At 38.7% G+C, this 23,122-nt stretch overlaps 1 protein-coding gene across 5 annotated transcripts in view; it reads right to left on the bottom strand.

The window, feature by feature from the left end:
- PTPN13 (protein tyrosine phosphatase non-receptor type 13) overlaps positions 1-23,122 on the bottom strand; it is a 126,459-nt gene that overhangs the window by 81,961 nt on the left and 21,376 nt on the right. For all 5 annotated transcript variants that reach the window (XM_056359694.1, XM_056359685.1, XM_056359679.1 and 2 more), the window contains exons 2-5: positions 18,284-18,403; positions 8,606-8,775; positions 2,716-2,781; positions 124-309 (exon numbers count right to left, since the gene is read on the bottom strand). In XM_056359694.1, the coding sequence (XP_056215669.1) occupies positions 124-309; positions 2,716-2,781; positions 8,606-8,775; positions 18,284-18,398 (537 nt within the window). In that variant the 5' untranslated portion in view covers positions 18,399-18,403. The remainder of the gene's footprint in view (positions 1-123; positions 310-2,715; positions 2,782-8,605; positions 8,776-18,283; positions 18,404-23,122) is intronic.

Here is a 23,122-nt window from a genome sequence, read left to right as displayed (position 1 = left end):
CTCTTATCAAAATTGCAACACAGTAAGACAAGAGGAAGAATGACTGCAGAGTGACTCTGAATTAGCACCTCTGCTCTCTGCCTGCTCATCTCTATTAGTCCTCAAATGCCAACAAAAACTTACCTGAGACAGGCTTCCCAGAACCAGTCTGACCAACTGTTTCACATAAGAAAAAGAAGGGGCACAGTTACTGTTCCTTATGTGGGCACTGCAAGCATCCAGAACAGTCCGTACAGATACACGGGCATAAATGACATCCTCACACATGCCAAGGAGTATGCTGTTGAGATGATCTCCAAGTTTGATAGGCTAGCGAGAAACAAAAACAGGAGTTGAAATAATGACTTGTGGTACACACAGAAGCCAGACATTCAACACAGTTAAATAATTATTCACAAGACACTGCCTGTATTATTATGTGCCAATTTTAAAGTCACCATCTAGGTGGTAGAAAAACAGCAGTTGTAGATCAGGAGACTCTAGAACAACCTGGTCCAAATAAGCTGCCTGATCTGTAAGGTCAGAACACCAACACTTTCTCAAGGGATTAACAACTAGTGGAAAGGTTCAGAAGGAAATTTTCTTTGTTGTTTTTGAACATTCTGCCAGTCACAAGCATAAAATTCAGTCCTCATTACCATCATTCTGTAATCCTTTGTGCTCACTTTCTATGGTTGCTCACCTCACCAATATTTTGCAGCAGCTGTGTTAGCATTTCCAAAGTCCAGCGACAACACCAAACAGTATCAACGAAGAAGCAAGGAATAAAACAGCAAAGCCACTGCTTAAAGAAGCAGAGCTTTGTAGTTGCAGGACAACACCCATACAGTTAAAAACAGTATAGATTTAATTCTTCTCTACCCATTCAATTAATTCTACACTGCACGTGAAATATCACTCCTCAGGGTATGCAATAGTCAGTGATAACACTTGTTCTCAGATGCCGCAGGCATCTGGGACTTGAGCTCTCTGATCTGCAACTCTCTCAAAGTGGGTGGCTACCCACAAACTACAAGCATTGTTCTGCTTTCTGCATCATAGAGCACTTCAAACCATTACAGTCTTATAATCTTCTCTGTATTAGTACTCTTAAAGTGTACCATAAAACAAAAATATTTTGGACAACTGATTTCATTAATATAGGCTTTTCCCATCTACCTGTTTAGCATCCTAACTGATCGTAAAAATCACTTCTGTATTCAACCACACTCCCAACAGAGAAGCAGCTCATTAACCAACATAGGCAGGCAAATATGGAAAAAAAAGTAAAGAAAGGGAAAATCTACACATACAAGTTAACAAAAGTAATGCCACACACAGACTGTCCTTCTGCCTCCACTAACTCCACAGGGCAGAGGCACCACATGAGAACATCCTCAAGATAAACTATAGGCTTCTGCTCCCCCTTTCTTTCCAGGTACTGTCTTCCCACCACACTGTATTTCAAAAAATATTGTTGTATCAAAAGGTAGAGCACTCCTTCCCACCGCATTACTATGAACTGTTGCTACAGTATAATACCAAAGGAGGAAACAAAAAAAAAAAGGGGACTAAAATTCATGCCTACTTTCCACTCAACACCTACATCTACCTACCTTAAGTCACTCTCCCACTACTTCTGAATACTGTTCCTTTCACCCCCTACAAGACAGGAGAGCAAAGAAAAGGGATAGATATCTAAGAAAATACTGGGGCGTTGGGAACAGGCACAGTAGGTATTACAAGTAAGTATCTCTAAAACAGTCATAGCTTCAACTTTTCCAACTTTTCCATTCAGGCAGCTACTTCTAAATCAGCACAAATGAAAACACAACTAGCACTCTGTTAAAGAAAATATTAGGAACTGAACACTTAAATCGCCAAAGAGCCTTTCAGAATTTCCTTCCTTACCCTTACACATAACACCAACTAGTAGGACTGAACCGAAACATGAAACAGAAGTGGCTTAGTTCCTTGAGCTGCACAATGCTCTGCCAAATCCTGCAACTACCAGTACATCATTAAATGCTTTTATGAATGCATTTCATCTTATTTTCACTCTTTCAGGTATGGACTTCCAAAAGTTTAACTGGGGGTGGGGAAGGAGCACCCAGAAAGATTATGAATCAGAACATCTTCAGTCACTTCTGGAAAGACAGTCTAGTAGTTCTGCTGGGTGTGTGAACCTCATTGAGCAATAACACTCTGCTCTTTGCAGTCTGCAACTGTGTCTGCACTGACTGACAAGTCAATAGCGAGAGTCTACTCCCTGTTCCAAACAATTCATACCCGTTCTCGGCCATTGTGTAACTGAAGTATCTGTATGTGCCAAATCCAGGCTCACAGAAGTTATGGCAGCATCGAGAACAAGTTGCTTTATTATGAGTAAAGCAACAATGTTATTTAAATATTTGGTTTTATATAAGCCTAAACCAAAACAAATAATTTTCTCCTCTGTCAACAGCTTAAACTGTTGTCTTTCAGCCTGTGACACTACAGGATAGACTAGATCTGACGTATCTTTACGGAAACTAACAGAAATGTAGTGTCAGCACCTTCTTTCTGCAAGGCAACACCACCTTCACACACTCCACAGGAAAAAGCTCCAAGTACAGGAAAGAAATCTTACACTTCAGTGTCTCATTACAACACCCTGCCATGTTAACTCAAATGCAAATTCAGTCAAACTCTCAAGTCTGAAGTTGCAATGTTAAGCAAAACCAAATGTAAACTTACCTGACTTTGAGGAACTTCATGGTCTGCTCCCCAGAAGAGTGCCATACCAAGAGAAAAAATATGGACCTGTTATAAGACACACAACATTCGTCAGCTAATTGAACAGGACTGGAAACACAAAGCAGAACTTTAAAGTAGAGCAACTAACTTAACATTATTTTTCCTAAATATATTACTGGTATTTAAGGTCAGTTGTCTTTCAAATTGTTCTTCTCCTTTGCCATGATGGTCAAAGAAGCAGATCCTACTGCTACAACGCATACTCTATCTAACCAGTGCCTCTGTCTTTTCTGTTTTATTTTAAGCTTCCATCCTACAATGAAGCCAGCAGCACATGTAATCCATACAATCAGCCTGGTGTGGGCTACAGACTGCATGGCTGTGTCCAAAGATCCTTAAAACTTTAGCCTGAAGACATGGCAGACCTTAGCAAACTCAAATAGTGGGCTACTACTTCAAGAGATCCGTAAGACTGGGACACAGATAAAAAAAGGAATGAACGCATGAGTATTAATATATAAAGCAGTCATCTTAGTTATTGATATTTTAAGATACAAATGCATTAATCATTACATATATAATCAATTATTAATATCAACATTAATGATAATAATATATCCTTAATGTATTAAGCCCATCAGGACAGGGGATAAAACCTTTAAATACTGCAGAATTAAGAGCACAAACACATACAACCCCTGTAGATGCCTGTGAAAACAGAACAGTTAAGCGCCGGAAAGAAAAGCAGTTTTTCTAGACTGCGTAAGTAACATACACTCATGATGGCTTTTTCTATCAAGTTACTAGTAATATTTGTGCTACTTAAACCAACACGCTTATTAAATATTTGTGCAGGCAATGAACAACAATTACAGGGACAGCAATAAATTAAAAGAGATTCACTTAAGTCAGCTTCTTCACTAACCAAAAGCAAAACATCTTACTTAAGTCCTAGGTGTATATATATTGACATGGTCTGTCCAGACTCAGATGCTTCATATACAGGTATTACAAACTTAGGCGTAAATTGAGTGTACAAAGGTAGTAGGGAGACTCAACAGAACTTAGGAAATGATAAAAACAGTTTTCTTCTTCCCATACTGAATACGTATGAGTTGTTTAAAAAAAAGATCACACATCTAGAACTAGCTTAAGGTTGTACAAGAGAATTAATCTCTGTATTGAAAAGTCTTTTATCCTACTCAAGACAACAAAATCTATTCTTGAGGACTCAGAAGAACAATGATGCATAAATGCTTTTCTTTTTAGACCAGACTGTTTGAAAGACATTATACCTTTACTGCGCTGTGCCAGGAATTAAGCCCAAAACACAAGTATATGTTTTTAGATTTCTATTGTAAAACAGAAAAAGAGTCTTCTTTTTATGTATTTGGAAAAGCAATACACAGATTTGTGACAGGGTAAAGAAGTAATTATTAAATACACTTAGAAGCAGCAGGTTATTAAAATTGTTCTTATAAACTCAACACATCATACAAAATTGGAATTCAACATACTCTGAGAAGCACTCCAATCCTGAACTTCTGCTACTAAAACCTTGTGGGATGGTCTCTGTCTAGCACAGCGTATGAGTCAGGACAAGACAGAAAGCTTTCCATCAGTACAAAGTAGCAATATATCAGAGACTGTTGACATAAGGTTAGTCACTCGTATGGTTCAGTCCAGCTAATGGACAAACACTCAAGACAGAGCAATGGGGTCAGCTAGTGCGCATTTAGGTCCAGACACGCAAGAAAAATATTCAGGTAAAGAAAAATACAGAACTTTGGTTTTCTTTGTGATAAAGATGGAGCAGAACCACAGAGAATTTCTTCGCAATCATGCACAAAAGGGAAAAAAATAAGGCAAATTTTGTTGCCCGTGGCATGTTGCGGCAGGACTGCAGCAGTGCCATACAAGTGCAGATGAAACACAGCATTATGCTAGATGCAATTATTTAGCCAGCACTGAGTACCTAACAAGGGCTCACCCATCAGCCTCTTCTCCCAGAGAGGAAGCACAGTCCATCAAAGGAAAGTGTCTGTTGCACGCAAAAGACAGAAGTCATGGACAAGCATCAAGGGTGCTCAGTTAACACCATTGTCCCATTCAACCAGAAACATTTATCTTTCAAATACTGAGAAAGTTGTTCCCCATGTGGTTTATTATCCGTTACCTTTTCAATTGAAATTCTTCCTTCCATATCCAGACATACTACAGCTATACAGGAAAAGATGAATATACTCTCAGTGTAACGTATAAAAAAAAAAAAAAACCTTTTCAGAAAAAAAACACACCCAAACAAAAATTTTATCCAAAAAAAGCCCTCCAAACTCTCCCATCACCCAAATACACAAGAACAGCAATTAAAAAGTCTTTTATCAAAATTGTTAATGCTAATCAGAGAAGCGGTCGTGGTCTTAAGTCTACTGGTGTTCAAGAAGCATTTGGGCAATGCTCTTAGATATATGATTTAACTTTTGGGTTGCCCCCTGTGGAGTCTGGAGTTGGACTCAATGATCCTCACAGGTACCTCTGAACTCAGGATATTCTATAATTCTATGGTTCTAAGCGTTAACTTAATGGAAGGTATATATAATACTGAGAAGTGTGCATCACCCTCAAAAATATTATTGTACAACCATGCAATCAGACCACTAAACTAAAACATGCTACCCTACTAATTATCTGAAAACAGCTTTCCAAATAAAGCATTTATTCAAAAATTCTAGTTCATTTTTGTACTGTGATACTTCTAATACTTTCTACAATATATAAATCAACATCAAATTAATTTTCCAAATTTATCTTTCATTATAATTTTGAATAGCTTGCTTCATCCATTTCCAAAAAGATTGCCGTTACCTTGGACTTATTTTGTATTCAAATCAACTGGGTGTCTCAGAATCAAAAGGGTATTCATTGACTATCATTTTTCCTAATATTTATCCTTGAATACACTGTTAGTTTGTGTTAGTAAGTGAAGTCGTAACTCAAGAGATGAGTGCAACCCCATCACTGTCTGTTACAAGGCTTTAAGAAATTACATTCTTCTGCCTTCAGCAGCTTTCAGACATGGCCTGATTTCAGAAGAACAATCAAGAAGGAAAACACCATATATTTCCAGCAAATTAATTCAGTGAACTACAGCAAGTTGTGACAAAAAGAAAAAAAAAGAAAAGCTGAAATAATTAGAAGTTACCACAGTCAACATGTGCAAAGCAAGATCTAAGGAACATGAAGCCAATGTTTCAAGACAAATAACCACTGTACCATCCAACACACAGTTTAATACAAACGTAAAGGGAAACAGTCAAAAACAGAAGGATGTAAGATATGCAAGACGTTTATCAGTCCTACAAACTTCAACTAATGAAGTCCTAACAGGGCAAAAGCCTTTGTACAAAGCTAGGTTTGAGGTAGCTTTCTCCTTCCATGTAAGTAAGCAAATAAACCCAAGATGACTGAAATGTTTGAAGCATTTCACACAAATGTACTATCATGTGTACTTCTCAAGTGGGGATTATAGACCAGATACTCTGGTCTTGTCTTTTTTTTTTCCCCGATGCATTATCAAATAATATTTTTACATATCCTGGTATATACCATTGCCATCAGGAAAAAACTTCAAATCTTTGTACACAATGGTGCATTTCTAAGAATTCAGCTGGAGGGTCTCACATCAGCAAATGCAGGATGCGTAACTCACAGGTCCCCTCTTCACATTATGGCTGTCCTTCTCCACACCCAGATATGACCACCACATTCAGAGAAGAGCGGCGCAGAGGGGAGCTATTTAACCACAAGGCTTTAAACTGAGAACAAAGATGGCAACAGCAAGTTTTCTTTCAATGTTTTTGTACCATCCCAGGTTATCAGAACAGTTAAATTTTCTCCCCCAGCATGTAAAGAACACATGCAGAAATCAAGTAGCGTTCAAACACAAAACCATGTTAATTCATCTCAAGGACAAAGCTTCCAACTAATGCTAAAGCTGAATACCACAAGCAAAAGGGTTTTATTTAGTTTACACATGACTCTATGAGTAATTTGCTTATGTAAAGCCAAACCTTGTCTATTTCCACATCCAATTGTTTCCCAATGAAAACAGCAACACAGTTGCTGCAGCCTACAGTCTCAATTTTATCATCACGTTCCAGCAAGCAAGGTGATGCCGATGATATAAAATAAATTCACACAGCCATAATATGAGAGGATTAATCAGCACTGCATAGGTGCTGAGTGCCAGTGTTTGGTCATTGCCTATATGCTCTGTGCTGGAGTTCACAGGCCACAGCAGTCCCTTTAAGTATTTCCTTCCTAAAGATTAAGATAAAGGAACATCATAGCTTTTAATAGTAACAGTTCTCCATTTCAAAAAGAAAAAAGTAATATGCTGAATACTGGCACAGAACAAAGAATGCTATCAGCTCAGATGAAGGTCAAACACATAATTTCAAAACTTTTCTGGCATTTTTGAAGGCCTGTTTTGTATATTAACTTCAGAGTTGGCACTAGAGGTAACGTCGCTGTCTTGAATAGCGTTGTCTCTCTAGAAAGATAATTCCAACAGTATGACTACAGAGTTTGGCAGCTGCATCCTACATAACTGATCCCAAATTTTCACTGATGTCAGTGTTATTTTTACTTCTTTACTAAAACTGTCAACCTAGATTGCTACTTGCTTATAGTTTTGTCATAGATAAAGTTATATACATATTTCATTATACCATTTTTGTTTTACTATATTGCAAGGCAAGAAGGATGTCTACAAGGCTTTGCAAGTAACTGAGGAAACAAGTGATTTTTCAGTTAGGTATATGGTGGTAAAGTAAAGACCTAAAGAAAAAGGCTGTATACAAGGTTTAGAAGAAAAAAAGCTGGAAACAAAATATTCAAAGAAAAACATGTTTCAATAGTCCTTGAACACACAACAGCAATTGATGCCAATACCAGTTTCCTCTGGAGTAAGAACACGTTGCTGTTCTTCCTGGAGGAAGACTGCCAAATGTCGTAATTGTTCCCAGATTACAACATTGGCTGCAGCTAGCTTCCTTCTCTAAGGATTATTGATCCAGAGAAGCCAACGAGAATGAAATAGAGCTCAGCTTCCTCCTTACTCCCACCTCTAAATATCTTTGACTAGGCCAAGGGAACAGTTTTCTGGGGAAAACATTACCATTTGCAATATATTATTATTAAGAAAACATTTGAGAAGCTAGTCATTTTGACTGTGTGTATCAATGACCTGGAGGAGATCACATATGCAAACCTTACCTATCAGTCTACACTTGGGAAGTTAAAAAAGGAAGGTGGAAAGGAACAATTCTGCACACAACTAAGGAATACTTGTGTTAATTAAAACAAACTTTCTTTTGAGGTGAGTGTAGGAATATCCCATTTTCTGTAGCCCTGGACTACTTGAGTAATTCCTTGGCTTAACCCTCAGATGCATTTTGCAAAAAAAAACAAACAAAAACAACCACAACAAAAAAAAACCACCACACACAACCAAACCAAAAAACCCCAAAATCTTAAAAATTTGAAACTGGTGATGTCACTGAAATCTTTCAGTAAAAGGCGGCAAAGCATTTCTTACTACTAGTTCAATAGTCAGTTTTTCTGTGCAGCCACCGCCCAAGTATGGCTGTCAGTAGCGCACATATGACAGGGACCTGCACATAGCCACTTCTTCATAAGTGCATACAACCATAATCACTATGCCACTCTTCTGGACAAAAATCAAGCAGAAGGATCTCTCCCCCAAAGAAAATCAACTATTACACATACAAATCAAGAACCACAGGGAGACAAAAAGGACAGTTTAATGCTATTTTGTCCAGGGATCAACAGCAAACGACAACTGTCTGCCAAGGAAGAGGTACTGTACCTTTTCAACATCTGACAGAGACGATAGAGAATGGTCCTGCATAACCTCCGGTGCTGTGAATGCTCGCAGGTCTTGTTGGGAGACATTTTCATCAGTAAATGATACACTGCCAGATGGAAGCAACAGGAGAGACCATGGAGAAATGATGAATCCCAGGGCAGTAGGATCAGCTGTATTTCAAAGGAAAAAAAAACACCAACGCTGAAATTTACACAACACTGATGCCCTTGCTTGACATGATTTTATTTGCTCAGACACATTCGGTATCAGACTACATATTAATGTAATATTATAATGTAATGTAATATTATTATAGATGCTTCCTTTTCCACCTGTGGTGCTTCAGGACCACCTCAATTTTCATCATACCAAGGAGTAACACCTGTCTTGTTTGACTGTTCTTATTCATACCAGCAAGCTCAGAAGAGCCTGTTAAAATACTCACAAGCTCTCCTGTCCTCAGCTAATTTTATTTATGCTACAGTTGACATATAAAATGATCACATTTTATAGTGGACGTGTCATTAAGGCTAAGAATAGAGTTAACTGCTATATTAATATAGCACTGCTGCAGCACCAACAATCTGAAGAGAGAAGACGAAGTTAGAGAGGAATTATTAGAGTAGCTGAAAGAACTGGACAAAACAGAAAAATTTTGGGACACAAGTCCTTTTTAGCCTAAAAAAAACCAAAAAAGGTATTTCAAAAGTGAAAAAAAAAAAGAATAACTCTAGGAGACAGTGGAAGTGGACAACAAATAAACCTGAAAGCATAGTAAGGTCACCCATTCAAACCCTGTCAATTCCTGAAAACAGCAAAACAAGTACTGAAACTGGAGAACCAAAAGTGACAAAGCAAACTTCCTACATCACGGAGTATGTAATTTGCCAGCTAGGTTTTTGATATCTGGTAATACTGCTGTCAGATTTTTGGCCACAGACCTACTTAAAAAAAAAAAAAAAAAGTGCGGGGGGAGCGCACAGCAGGGGGAACAGAAACAGGCCACACACATGGAGGAAGTCTTACACCCCAAAATCTACCTTGACAGTAAAACCTCAATCCCTTTAAGGCAGAAAAAGGAGAGACCATTTCCTTGAGCCAAAGTATTTTTCCTACACCCCAAACAGTAAATCACCTCAGTTTCACTAAAGGAGGTATAAGCTTTTATTTAAGTAAAAGTTAACAGTTATTTTGAATAGGTAAAGAGGCAGTTGCTCTGTTTTATGCTGCATGTTCTATCAAAGATCTGATGAAACATGCATTTGAAGCATAAGTCTTTTTTTTCCCTCTGTGTATTAAGTAACAACAGCAGAATAATAATTGCATCCTTCAGCTCCACCCCTAACAATTTCCACTCTCCAATCAGCTCAGAATGTTCCTACAGTGCTGGTTCCTAGCCCATTCAATTATCTTGTAATCTAGAATATTTCTAGTCTCCTAGGAAATGTATTAAATTACTGCTTGCAGGCACCACATGTAAAAAGATCTACCAAGTAGGTCCTTCAATTTCTTCAACTCTCCTTCCTCCTAAAGAAGCTAAGAAATCGCTTTCAGGCTTTCTACATTCTGTGATACTGAAGCAAAACTGTATTAATGACTTGGTAGCACAATTACCTAGAAAAACATTTGCAACTTTCAGATGCTGAAGCTCAGAAAGTTTCCCCTCCTACCAATATGTGCAAGAGATATCATTCAGTGGGAGAAACCAATAATTCATTATTCAGTCTAAGGCTAACATACACCTTTTTCTGAGCATACCTTAAATCGCTATGCAGAATTTTGCTTTAAAAAAGGAAAAGAAACTGTTAAGGACAACATTCTAGAAATTGAAAGATCCCACAGTCTACTTCAAGCAGTTATTTCAAGTTGTTTAATGACCTTAGAACCAAAGGAGTTTATTTTTATAGTTTTTCTAATGGATTCAAAAATGCCAATAAGTTTTGCTGAAAGCCAGTATGACAAGCTTAGGATTCACAGTGCAGAGCTGGTTTCCCCCTGCTCTGCTTTTTATGACAAACAAGAGAGTCTCAAGTCTTCTTGCCCCAGAGGAGCATATTTCATTGCTCCAGCTTTCTCCCCTGGATCCAGCAGAAGTAATTGACGGATAGTATCTCTGATTATGTAGGCTACAAGAATTTAAGCTCTCACACAGAACTGCTGAGGTCCCCATGGAAACCAGAGGTCTGTCACATACAAGATAAAGAATGCCCCAACCTCTCCAAAACCCCTTTAAAAAATTCCCAAATACAAACGCATACACAACGATATCTCTCTTATGCATAGAAGAAAATATCTCTGAGGATTTTCCTATCCTATTTTAGTAAGTAAAATCACAAGGGACAAAGCAATATATTACTTCAACCTACCAATATCAAAATAAGCTAAACTAAAAACACATGGCTCAAACTAACAACCTGTACAAGTCTCTTTCCGTTTCTAGACCTCCTGCAGTGGGACTTCTCTTCAAATCATTCCAAATACTGAATTCAGCAAGGTGTTATAAAAAAAATAAAGCCCAAACAACCACCAAAGAGTCAAGTAGTTCAGCAAAAGTAGTAATATTGTAGAAATTCTGTCAAGAGAAAAAATTCTAGATTTCATGCAGACATTAATAACCAGTCCTTACAGTGCAGTACACATTCTCCCTCTTCCCCACAGCAATCTAATCAACCCCTAGCTACAAAAATATTTAAGCCTGGAATCGCTCTCATGAATGGTCTCAACAAAATATCTGCTTGATACAGTAGTAAAGATAATCAATCATGTCCAAGAACATGGTTTCCCCACAGTGTGTAGGAAGTCACTCAGTATGAAGCAAATGACACCATCTCTACAGATTCTCTTAGCATGGCCAACTTCAAAATCTGAGTTTAGAAATAACTCATATTGTGGAAAAAGTTGTCAAATATGTACATTTAAAAATAAGATGAGCTGAAGAAAACTCCCCTAGCAAGAACTTTAAACACCATGTATGGCGAAAGTAGTGGAAATTTACTTCAATCAAATAAATTAAAATTTTAATTAAGAATGAAAATAACATTATCTGTTCCTCCCAAGTCCAAGAGATTACATTTTGCACTATACCTCTAACCCCACTTCCTCTGAAACAAAACGGGTAACTGCTGTTCACTGTTGTGGCAGTAAGTTCAGATGTTAAACAAAAGAAATGTAAACATAAGAACAAATATTACATAGCTAAGCATTTTTAGAAAGATGACTTTAGTTGGCCATCAACTTCCAAAACAATCTTGCAGCTATTTTTTACGAGTTCTGTGTGCATAAGCCACTGATATAATATTTTAAAATGCTTTTTTTTTTTTTTATAAGATTTCTGCTTAAATGCCCCAAAACTCAGGAACCTTAAGCAATGTGAATAATTTATCCTTAACTTCATATTTTGTATGACAAAAACTTCAAATATATATGAACTCTTCATATCCTGCAACATACTATAGAAACAAGAGAGTTAACAGATGAAAACACAGTTTATTTTTAAGAACAGTAAAAAAACCCAATACAATTAGCCTGAAGTCTTCCCAATACTAATTTAAACAAACTTTGGAGCATGCATTTGTCCTCTACACATGCAGAGGCTGAATTTACTGATCCACCTAAAATATTTCCAACCATACTCAATGATCTTCGTGATCTGAAGCAACATACAACAAATTTGATTAACTGTAAATTTAGAAATAGGACTGATTTTGCCAGGCTCATTTTGTTGACATTTTTTTGGCTTCCTCTTTTAGTAGTTTTTAACTAATATAGCAGATCATACTGCCTACTTCATAACTTTGGCTATCTAATCTACCATTACAAAGAACAACAATAAAATAACTCATTCTCCATTTCCTTCCTTAAGGCATGCATCACAAACCAGAACAGCTGTCTCAAAGTTCCTACTATGCAGATTTAAGCTAAGAAAAATATTTATAAGCAACTCCACTCTTACCCTTTCATGTGTTTGTACCATGAGAAAAAAAAAAGTTACAAAGATGAAATACATCAAATAGCCAAGGACCCCAGGAACACAACAGAAACTAGTTTTCAGTTGTAATATCCATGTCATCTTTTGTTTAGGCTTTCAGAAGAATTTATAAGAGCAGCAAGGAAAACATACTCCCCGAAATACAGTGGAAAATGACAAAAAAAAAAAGAAAAAAAGATTTAAGCGCCTCTTTCTAAAAGCACTGGTATTCAGAACATGGCTCCTGGTTGATTTTTCAGTAGGCTTCCAAGTGCACTAGAGGTACCAGCCTTCTGAGTTAACTGCAGAACTATGCAACTTGGTAACAAAACACTTGTGAGAGCACAGTTTATCAAGTAGTGCCAAGACATAGATAAATAGTGTGGTCTTACTTAAAATGAGAAAGTGAACTGGTTTTAAACACACTAAGAACTGAAATAGCCTTCAGCTACGTGGCATGTGCCAAACAAACGAGATACTTCTAAAACAGCCCTTTACATGGTTTAACAGGATACAAGTAGCCAAAGACAAAACCCCCCCACGACGTAAGAGACAGTAAGTTCAGGCAGAAATTTAAAATGGATGATTTTACAATATTGATGGCAGATGATTTTGAATTCCCAAACTACACACAATTCAAGCCCCTTCAGTTTTGTTTTTTCCTACTTCTCTCTTAGGCCACAGCCATTGGCAGAAATGGTGGGAAGAGATGTACATTTCAGCTCTTTCAGGACACAACCTTAAAAAAAAAAAAGGAACATACACAAAGTTTTCAATACTTGTCTCATTTTTTGCTTTGCTTTGCTCTTAGCCCTCACTAAGACATGTAAGATTTCTCCTACTGCAAAGGAACCTGAAGATTTTTATGCTTAGGCCAGGCTAGAGGCAGGCAGACCACTGATGCATCTCTAGGCAGACCAGGATTATGCCAGCACAAGGGATCACTGACGCTGTTAAGTCCTATACTCCTTTGAGCTGTTGCAGCATGTCCCTGCATGCCTGGTGTGCAGGGGAAGAAGCATTGCAGCGCTTCTGCTCCTATCCCTTGGGCACAAAGGATGGCAGTGAGCAGCACTGCTCTGATCTGATACTGAATCATTTGGAAACCAGCAGCACAGGGAGGAACACTGAGAGGCTAACTGAAATTAACTCTTTCCTGAGAATACTGGACCAAGACACAGGGTGAACACTTAGCTTCTGAGATCACCCATGTTGTTCCAGAAATGCTGTTCCGTCAGCATAACAGCACACTACACTGTATTGTTACCTTGACCACATCCAGCAGAGAGTTCTGGAAAAAGCACAAGTAGTGACTCAGCCTCACTGGGCAGGGGGTAGGGGTGTGGGGTGATAAACCCCCCCATAATCATCACTAAAACCCACAAAAGCCTCATCTCTTTCCTTCTCAGCAACTAAAAGATCAAATGTTATGGAATGGTGTGTGTGTGTGTGTGTGTTTAGAAAATCATTCCTTAACAGTTGTTGGTAAAAGGAAAAAACAACCATCTAACACCTGCCAGCAAGCAGTGGCTGGAAAATGAGGATTTCCCTCGTCCCTCAGCCCCCTTTGCATTTTCCCTCTTTTGTGTAAAGAAAAACAAGCCATCTTCCCCCTCCACCCCAACTAGGTCTATGACTACTTGGGACCCACCACTAGTTCCCATCAACACATTTCACACTTCACCTTCCTTTTTTTCTTTATACTTACACCCAAGCTAAGCAAATGCAATAGTATTACTGTCAACAAGATTTTCGGGTCCTCCCCAAAAGACAGCTGTCCTTCACATTCAGATGATATCGCTTCTCTTTACACAAATAATTTACTGTCTTGCAAATTTGTATACAGGCAATTTGTGAAGTGTCTCTTTCTTTGCTCAGCCTGCCTTCCTATTATCAGACTTGCCCCCTCCCCTTCTCTTCCACCTACCTCTAAATAGATCTGGAAACATAAGATCCAGCTATTTCAGAATTCGCAATACACTCTTTAGCATAGGAGTAGCTCAAGTGCATATGAAGTGTTTCCCACTTTCATCCAATCAAACGTACCAAATTAGAGGGAAATCTGGTTTGCAGTTAGCAGCAGAGAGCACAGCATGCTCCTTACACTTACACACTCACATCTGAGATACCTCACCTAAAAGACCTGTTCCTTTGACCTCATGGAGTACTGAGTACAAGATTCAGCATGTCTGAAACAGCCGATACACCCTCCCAACAACAAAATAGTTATTGCAGATAATTAAACAGATCTAAGAGAAGGGCAGGTCTGGTATCGGCCTTTTCAAATCTCCAGATTAATCTCAACATCACTAGTACAACTGATGTCAGATCTGCCACCAAGTTCTAGATTGTCCTTCTCCCTCCATTTAACAGCTTATAATATGCTGACACGACAGCTACCAGAGCTGAACTTCTTAATCAGTGAGTGATTAGCTGCTGGGCATTTCAATCTAATCTTTCACTACTTATAATGATTTAAATAAATTTGTAAAGTATTTTTAAAAGAGTTCAACACTTGTTAGAATTGTAAATACAAACAGACATAAAAATAAGCACACTTTTGTATCAGTCACTGAATGACATGATGATTATGTGATTAACCATGTAAAATGTGGATTTTCATCCTGTGCTGCTTTGTTCAGCGCTTTGATGGATAAGAAGACAGACTCACTAGAAGACACGCAGAATTTCTATGAATCCAGAAGTTATCAAACCTGTAATAGAAGCTTATCTGGGGCATTTTACACTAGTTTCAGGAAATTAGAAAAAGTAACTAACTGAAGAATGCTCTCTCAGTCGATGGAGTAATAGCAAGGATTCTCAACTTCAAACAGACTACCAAAACTCTACTAGGATTACATAAATAAATAAATGGATGGTTACTTAGGCTGGTAATTTCTTTAAGTGTATGTGGTTGCCGGGCTGGCAGAGGGAAGCTGCCAACAGATGGCAATTTAAGAGTTCATGATTTCCAAGGCCTTTTTATCCCCCTCATTTCAAAACAGGTGGACCACAGGCTGTTGAACAATATATATATATTTTTTTTAAAGAAACTTAATATAGAAAGCACTCAAAGCTTAGATTTTGTTACAGAATGACACATTCAGGGACTCCAGAGCCATACAAGGAGGAAAACAAGAGCATCTCTGAGACTGGCCAAAGCTGAGCATGCTGTGAACTTCTAGAAGCTAAAAGCTTGCCTCGTTGCCCACTGCCCAGGAGCAATTGATCAGTTCTGAAAAATTTTGAAAACTCACCCTCTGCCATAGAATAGCTTTCCCAAGTTGTAGGCTGGGTCTGAAATTTGACCAAGGAAAACAGGATTTCTCTAGGATCCCATTTGCTACAAGTCCTCCACAAATAAAGAGGAAAATTGAGTCAGACAAGCAGGAACCTCTGCATTCTCTGTTCTTGCATCTCTGCAGTGCATCTTTACAAGCCAGCACAGAAAGTGATACTCAAGATAGCCAAAAAAGGTTTCCACATTGTTTCCTTAGTGAAGGCAAATCTTCATTAAAGACTGTCTGGTTATCCTAATCTTGCTGGGAGGAATCAGATTGCCTTCGTCAATCTTAGCTACATAGTAAAGCTCTTTCATTTGGGTGTCTCTTGAAGTGCATTTTACCACAAGGCTATATCCCAGGTTAATTAATAGCATGCAACTGAAAATAGTTTGCTGAAGTAGCAGAAAAACAACTCAATAAAACAGCTTCATCTCCAAGAAGAGACAGATTCTTCTGGCACTGATTTTATCTGAATTTGTGTTTTGGTCTTCACTGATAGGAAGTAAGACCAGAAGCTTCTGCCACCTTAGCCAGTCTTGGCTGGCAAACATTCCCCTATCTTAAAGCATATACCAGAAGTCCTGGGGCAGATTACCATTTTGTGCTCTCATTTCTCCGTAATTGTCCCTCTGAGGGAGGGCAGACTGTCTTCTCATTCAATGCCTGCATGCAACCAGCCTTCATAGTAATTACAATAAACTCTTTCCTGCACTACTCTAAGGCCAAGAAAGGGGGAGCTCTTGTTTTCAGTGGAGATTTTACTTTTGAATATAATTTAGACCTAGGATAATGTCTTAAGTGTATTCACTACTTTATACTTATGCTACTATGATCTTTCAGGTGCATTTCAAGATGGAGTTCAACGTGTTGATTCCTGTGAAGCGTACAAGAGTAAGCCTTTAAACATTAAAGATACCTCTTCAGTCAAGGTGTCGACTTGGTCTCAACAGCCTGCCCTCTTAGAAAAATCATTCCTCCGATTCTCTCCAAGAGAGAACAAAGAGAGAAAGAGCCAAGAAAGAAGATACCAGCTTTCCCATTTGCGCAATATGAGTGGCGCAGGGACAGGACAGTGGGTCGAACTGCAACAATAAACTCAGCATTCTTAATAGGGAATGCTTCTTTTACCACATGAGCTGTAAGCTCACTGGTAAAGGGGAAACCGGAAATTCGTACCAGATATCAAAGCTTGCCATGATTTGCCCACCAAAAAATATTTCACAGAAGTTGATAAAATTTCCTGTTTATAATACTAAGTCAAGCTCAATCAGAATTCAAATGTATGGCAGTCTCTGCCCACATCTGCCTTCTTTAGAGTCTTCATGAAGTATCCAACAGAGACCACTTTCAGAGGTTGTACAGTATATGAGACAGACCTAGTATCTGACTGGACAGATTGTCCAAACTAAATCTTAAAAAAAACCACCAAACTTCTTAAACGTTGAATTGTGATGAAATTCTAAGCCAAACACGCGTAAAAAATACAGTAATAATGAAGGTGTGCCCTTTGCATAGTAACGTGACAAAACAATGGTTGTTTTCAAAGTGGGAGCTTTTGATTCTTCCTGAATAAAACTGAATTTACAGATGCATGTTTAGATATAAGGAGATTAAAACCATAAATTTGCCAAAATACTAAGATGAATCATGTGAACATATACTGAGGCCAGGTTAAAGATGTCACCAAAGTTCAATATTTGAGTTAAGATATAAAAAGCAAAAAGCAAAGGGGGGGTGGCGTGGTGTGAGTGTGGCTTAAGGATTTGCAGATTTTAAAGAAAGGAAAACATCAGGAAGAGGAAGGGTTCCATACTTAGTGCTAGAACTAGCAGCACTGCAGACGCTCAACTTAGAGCCTGCTAAGTTGGGGGGTGGGGGGTAGGGCAGGGGGAAGAGATATTTAACCTCTGCTCCTTTAAAGTACCACAAAACAAGCCACACACTCCTCAGTAGCTATGTATGTCTTGCTAATTTCATTCTGGGGAATGATACCCAGCCCTCTGGCCAGCTTCTCAGTGTCTCACCTTCACCTCACTTGAGGGTAAATCTTTTCAGAGCAGACTGGTCATGACTACACTGTACATACTTCTATGTCCCTTTCATGACCAAAGTACTTCAATGGCATTTGTTGGGATTTTTTTTCCTGTTTTTCTATCTAATTTCAGTGAGTTTAAAATAATACAAAAACTCTGTGGTAGCTTCCTACCAAAGTCAAGTTGCCACCACATGAAACAATGTGCCATGAGTCCTGACAGAACATGAAGTTATGGGTTGAAAACATCCTTTGGTCTGAGTTACAGCTAGGCACTTTACACAAAGTTATTTGGGTTTAGAGCCAAGGAAGAACAAGGGAGTTTACTTCTATGACACGTAAACATACCAAAGACACTTCCAGTTCCGTATAGAGTAGTCTTTAAAAATATTTACCTTTTCTGAATAGTTCTTGAAGGCTTTCTGCACTTTGATTCAAAATAGCCCATATTTCCTCTTCCTGCAGCGGCCCTCCCCGAACCTCCAGAGCCTCTGCCAGTGACACATGCATGTTACCTGAGAAATCAAACAGATTTAAGAATAGGTAAGTTATTTTCTCCTTGCATGTAGTACTCAAGTAGTAATAACCCATGTTCAACTCCCAGTCACAGAAATTCTCTAACATTAATGGAACCCATCACGCAGAAATATTACAGAACATTCATCACAAAGGACTTTGAGCACCTGCTCAAATGAAGAAGAAAAAATTGGTTTAAGACAACAATGATCCGTATTAATATTGTACGCTACTAAATCAGTAAACTCAAAAGCTGGTATTAGTCCACATGCCATGGGCAAGAGTCTGTCCTGTTTTAAAAAAAACAAAACCTGACAGAATTATTAGTAGTTACAAGTTTCTTAATGCAAATCAGCTATTAACATTATTTTCACAGGTTTAAGTTTGTGAAGCTGCTGTTAGGAAAGGATGCTCTTCTTCCAATATGTCTTCACAAGGTTATTTATGTTATCTCATGACCAAATAGTAAGAAGCACTACCTGAAAGCATGCAAGCAAGCTAGCGGTCGAATTGATAGCTAACCTCTTTTGTTTAGTTTCTTCATACATTTAAGAAAACAAACTAAAACTGTTAGCAGTGTTCTATGTATTGCATGCCCAGAAAATAAAGACTTCCTTCCCCAGCTAAAAGAGCTCAGGCTTAAACATTTTTTTCAGAGTTAAACCATTTTAACCATACCACAATTTGATATTCAGTTGTCCAAAATAAAAAACATTTTGAAAACTGAAGAATGCATCCCTAAATACTCTGGCAAAGTCAAACCTTCATTTCAGTAAGCTCAGGAACAAATAAATCATGCTAATTACTTCAGATTTCTATGGACACTAAACGTTCTCAGTTTGAGCATTCATGCCAATTGATATTTCTGATTGAGATGCAGCTGCTTCTCTCCAAAGCCCAAAGTATAAAATCTTGAGGCAGTGAAATGCACTAAGAGCCTAAGGTATATCAATCATCAGTGATGAGTTCATCGGGTATCAAAGGCTCCAAAGCTGCTGCTGGAAATGGAAAAGACAGTTCCATAAGAAATGCATATTTTCCCAAGATCAATAACTGATATCAAGAGCTTTATATGACCCAACAGTACTGCTGGAGGTTACTGCCCCTCCCTTCCAATCAACTAGCCAGAGCCTTTCCATCAGCATACAATCTGGGCTCAGATGTACACTCATGGATAATAATCTAACATTTGCAAGGAGGACAGGCTGACTAGCTATATTTAGTTTCCCCAAGTAAATGTCCAGGCAGTTTCATGCTTTCCATGTTTTTTTTTAACTTTCAGATAGCCAGGTTCATACCCATATGATGGCAATATAAAAGGCTGAATATCCTGGAGTTTCTAGCTGAAAACATGGGCTCTGAAGACTACCCTAAAGCCTTTTCAGCTAGATTTTTATACTATGCTACTGAAAAATTACATCTTGTTGGCTGCATTTCATCACAGCTTATTTTTCCTTACTTCACAACTTGCTAGTTTTTAGTATTCAATCATTCTGCATATTTACCAAACCAGACATATTTTCAATGATTAATGTTCAAAAGTCATCCTCAATGGAATGAAAAGCAGGTCGAGACCATATTTAAAAGAAAAATGAAATCTGAATCCCCGAAGAGAAAAATACATTACACAATTCAAAATGCAGTTCCCCAAAGCTAGGGACCAATGCAGACTTGCAATAAATGGATAGAAAGCCAGAGATAAACACATTTCTAGTCAGTATGAGATTCACATACATCGATTAGCACAGAGTGCTGGTCTATCATCCATGGCAGGGAATTCTGTAATTTCATGGCCCTGTCTCAAATTTCTGTATGCACATCTAGAGTCAAAACGGATTATTCTGAATAGAAGACCTCATCTTCTCCTAGGGATTAAAAAAATATGAACTGCAAATGAAAACTTTTTGTGCTAAATATTCTAAAGGAAGTAAGCCGAGCATAACAACACCAAACATTTCTCCCAAAATGCTTCTTAGCCACTCCCCTTTTTCCCATTCTGCAAAAATCCTGATTCCTTTCAGCTGTGATTAAATAATTGTGTGGGCTGTTCCATAGCAGATATAATCCGATTCCCTATCGCTACAAAGACCATAAGCATGTCTGCTCAAACTCCCCAACATACTACATACAGTAAAAGAATCCTACAGAAAACGATTTAATGATCACAGTAAGAAGTGTATTAATATGCACACAGCCATGCAGGCCTCACTTGTAGCAATGCAAGCAACAAGACCTGCTTGTATATTAGACAGCAATAGCATGACAAATAAAGCAAACATCACAACACACCAAACCCGAAACATTTCATATTTGTTGTATTTCGCCTGAGCTTTCAAAAACTAGCATCAATCATTACAACATACACCCACATGCAAAGAAGCACAAGTTGGAATTTGAGCAAGACTCATTGAAGTGTATCTGTTTCAGTAACTTTTTGGTAACTTTTCCTGGTTTTCTTCCTCAAAACTACCTTGAAGCTGCAGCACTTGTCTGTCAAAGCAAAGAGAAGACCAACACACTGGTTATGAAGATTAAAGAGGCTTCCACAAAACTGTTCTCTGCTACTGAGGAACTGAATGAAGCAAGCTGGGGTGAGGTGTTTGCAGGCAAATGCATGGCAAGAGTTCTCCATCTGTACAGTCCACCTGTTAGCAGCCAGGCACCACTAATTTAAGACAACGAAGCTGACAGTGAAAGTGCCTGGCTCAAAATATACCTCTTTCCCACTAGTTTCTTTGCAACTGATGTTATTCACAAGGAGAAAGGAGAAATTTATAAAATATATAATGTTTGCAATGCACAATTCTTCCACATTTGCTGTCTCCTTAGGTTCTGGGAGCCTTCAATAATGTCTGGTTCCTTTGTGAATACAGAAGCTAAAGTGTCAAGTGCTCAAAACATACAACAGCTTTTGGTTTTGTGAAATGCCTGAACATTTTGATAAATTGCAACATAATTACAGGATCAAGTAATTTATGTAAGAGAAAAACATGCAAAGCTTTTGTAGAACACCTTATCAAAACAACACAGACTGCCTGTCTTCACATCTTAGCCCTCTAATTGCAGTTACGTACGTGGTTATATAGTTGTATAATGTTCATTTCACAATTAAAATGAATCCATTTAAATAAGTATTTAAACTCTTATGGCTAAGAACTCAGAAAAAAGGAAGGTGGGTGACTGCAACAGGGGACAACAGACTAAGAACAGCAACCTCTTAAAAAATGCAGGAAAGAAAAGAGTGGAGTTCTCTGTTAAGGGTAAACTTTTAGCTGACTTCAAGTGAGCAAAGAGGGGCTAATCCAAGGAGAGAGGGTGTGTGGATCTCAGGAAAGCTGAACAGTAATGGCCTAAAATGACAGATCACAAAACTCCAAGTAAAATGCAGACACTAGACCAGGCTGCTCAAAGTCCCATCCAACTTGGCCTTGAACACTTCCAGGAAGGGGGCACCCACAACTACTCTGAGCAACCTGTTCCAGTGTCTCACCACTCTCATAGTAAAGAATTTCTTCCTAGTATCTAACCTAAATGTACTTTCTTTCAGTTACAAGCCATTACCCCATGTCCTATCACTACAGGCCCTTGTAAATAGTCCTTCTCCAGCTTTCTTGTAGGCCCCTTTAGGTACTGGAAGGCTGCTATAAGGTCTCCCCAGAGCCTTCTCTTCTCCAGGCTGAACAGCCCCATTTCTTTCAGCCTGTCTTCACAGGAGAGGTGCTCCAGCCCTCTGGTCATCTTCGTGGTCCTCCTCTGGACTTGCTCCAACAGGTCCATGTCCTCATTATGTTGGGGGCCCCAGAGCTGAACAGTGTTCCAGGTGGGGCAAGAAGTCCAGTTGCAGACACGATTGGGAGGCACAAAGGGCTAGATGGTACGAACTCCAAAGGCATGGATTCCCCATACACCCACATACATACAAAGACCACACAAGAACATTGCCACAAAACATCCAAAAAGGGCCATTCACACAGCAGAGAGCACAACACAATGCAGGAAAACAGTATACAAATTAAAACAGTTAACACTGGAGAAGCACAGACACAATTGCTTTCAAGTTGCTTGCTCTGGGACAGAATTTACTCCTAGACCATACAGGAATACAATTTCCACAGGAAAACAGCTGCCTCATGTGGAGGCAGCTCTTTTTTGCTCCAGGACAAGAGAGTAAATTCAGGTGGAAATCATTTGTATCAACAAGCCCTGAGTGCAATTTCTCACCCTCCATGCCATTCAGCCCTAAGCCATATAGGCAGCACAGTTCCAAGAAAGCAAGCTGCTTAAGCCAAGGGCCTCTCCCGTATCTCAAACACTTCCTTCAAAGAGCCTGTTTACCTCTGGAGGACTAACTGACAGCTCCTCCCTCAAAGGCAGACAGCTTATACACTTCCCTGATGAGTGGGATGAGTACTTCTGCCTTTTGCCTGTAAAGGAAGCTCAGTAACCTCCTTGCTCCTACACTCTACAGTCCCAAGAACCTGTGTTAAAAGCACAACACCTATGGAACACCCAGGCAATGCCAAGATGGCCCATAAAGCAGCCTGCCACACCCTCAGTCCAAGGTAAGAGGGAAAACACGACAGGACCAGCCTCTCACAGCAAGTAATATTGTCAAAATGACTATTTGCAAGGTATATGTTTTTCCCCTACAGCTTGCAAAGTTTTCAATACGTCTTGCTTTTTAATTACGTATGCAGCACATAAGTTAAATGCTCAAA

The sequence above is a fragment of the Falco biarmicus genome, chromosome 1 (assembly GCF_023638135.1).
Source record: "Falco biarmicus isolate bFalBia1 chromosome 1, bFalBia1.pri, whole genome shotgun sequence".
Lineage (NCBI taxonomy): Eukaryota > Metazoa > Chordata > Aves > Falconiformes > Falconidae > Falco > Falco biarmicus.
This window is presented reverse-complemented; position numbering and strand designations above follow the sequence as displayed.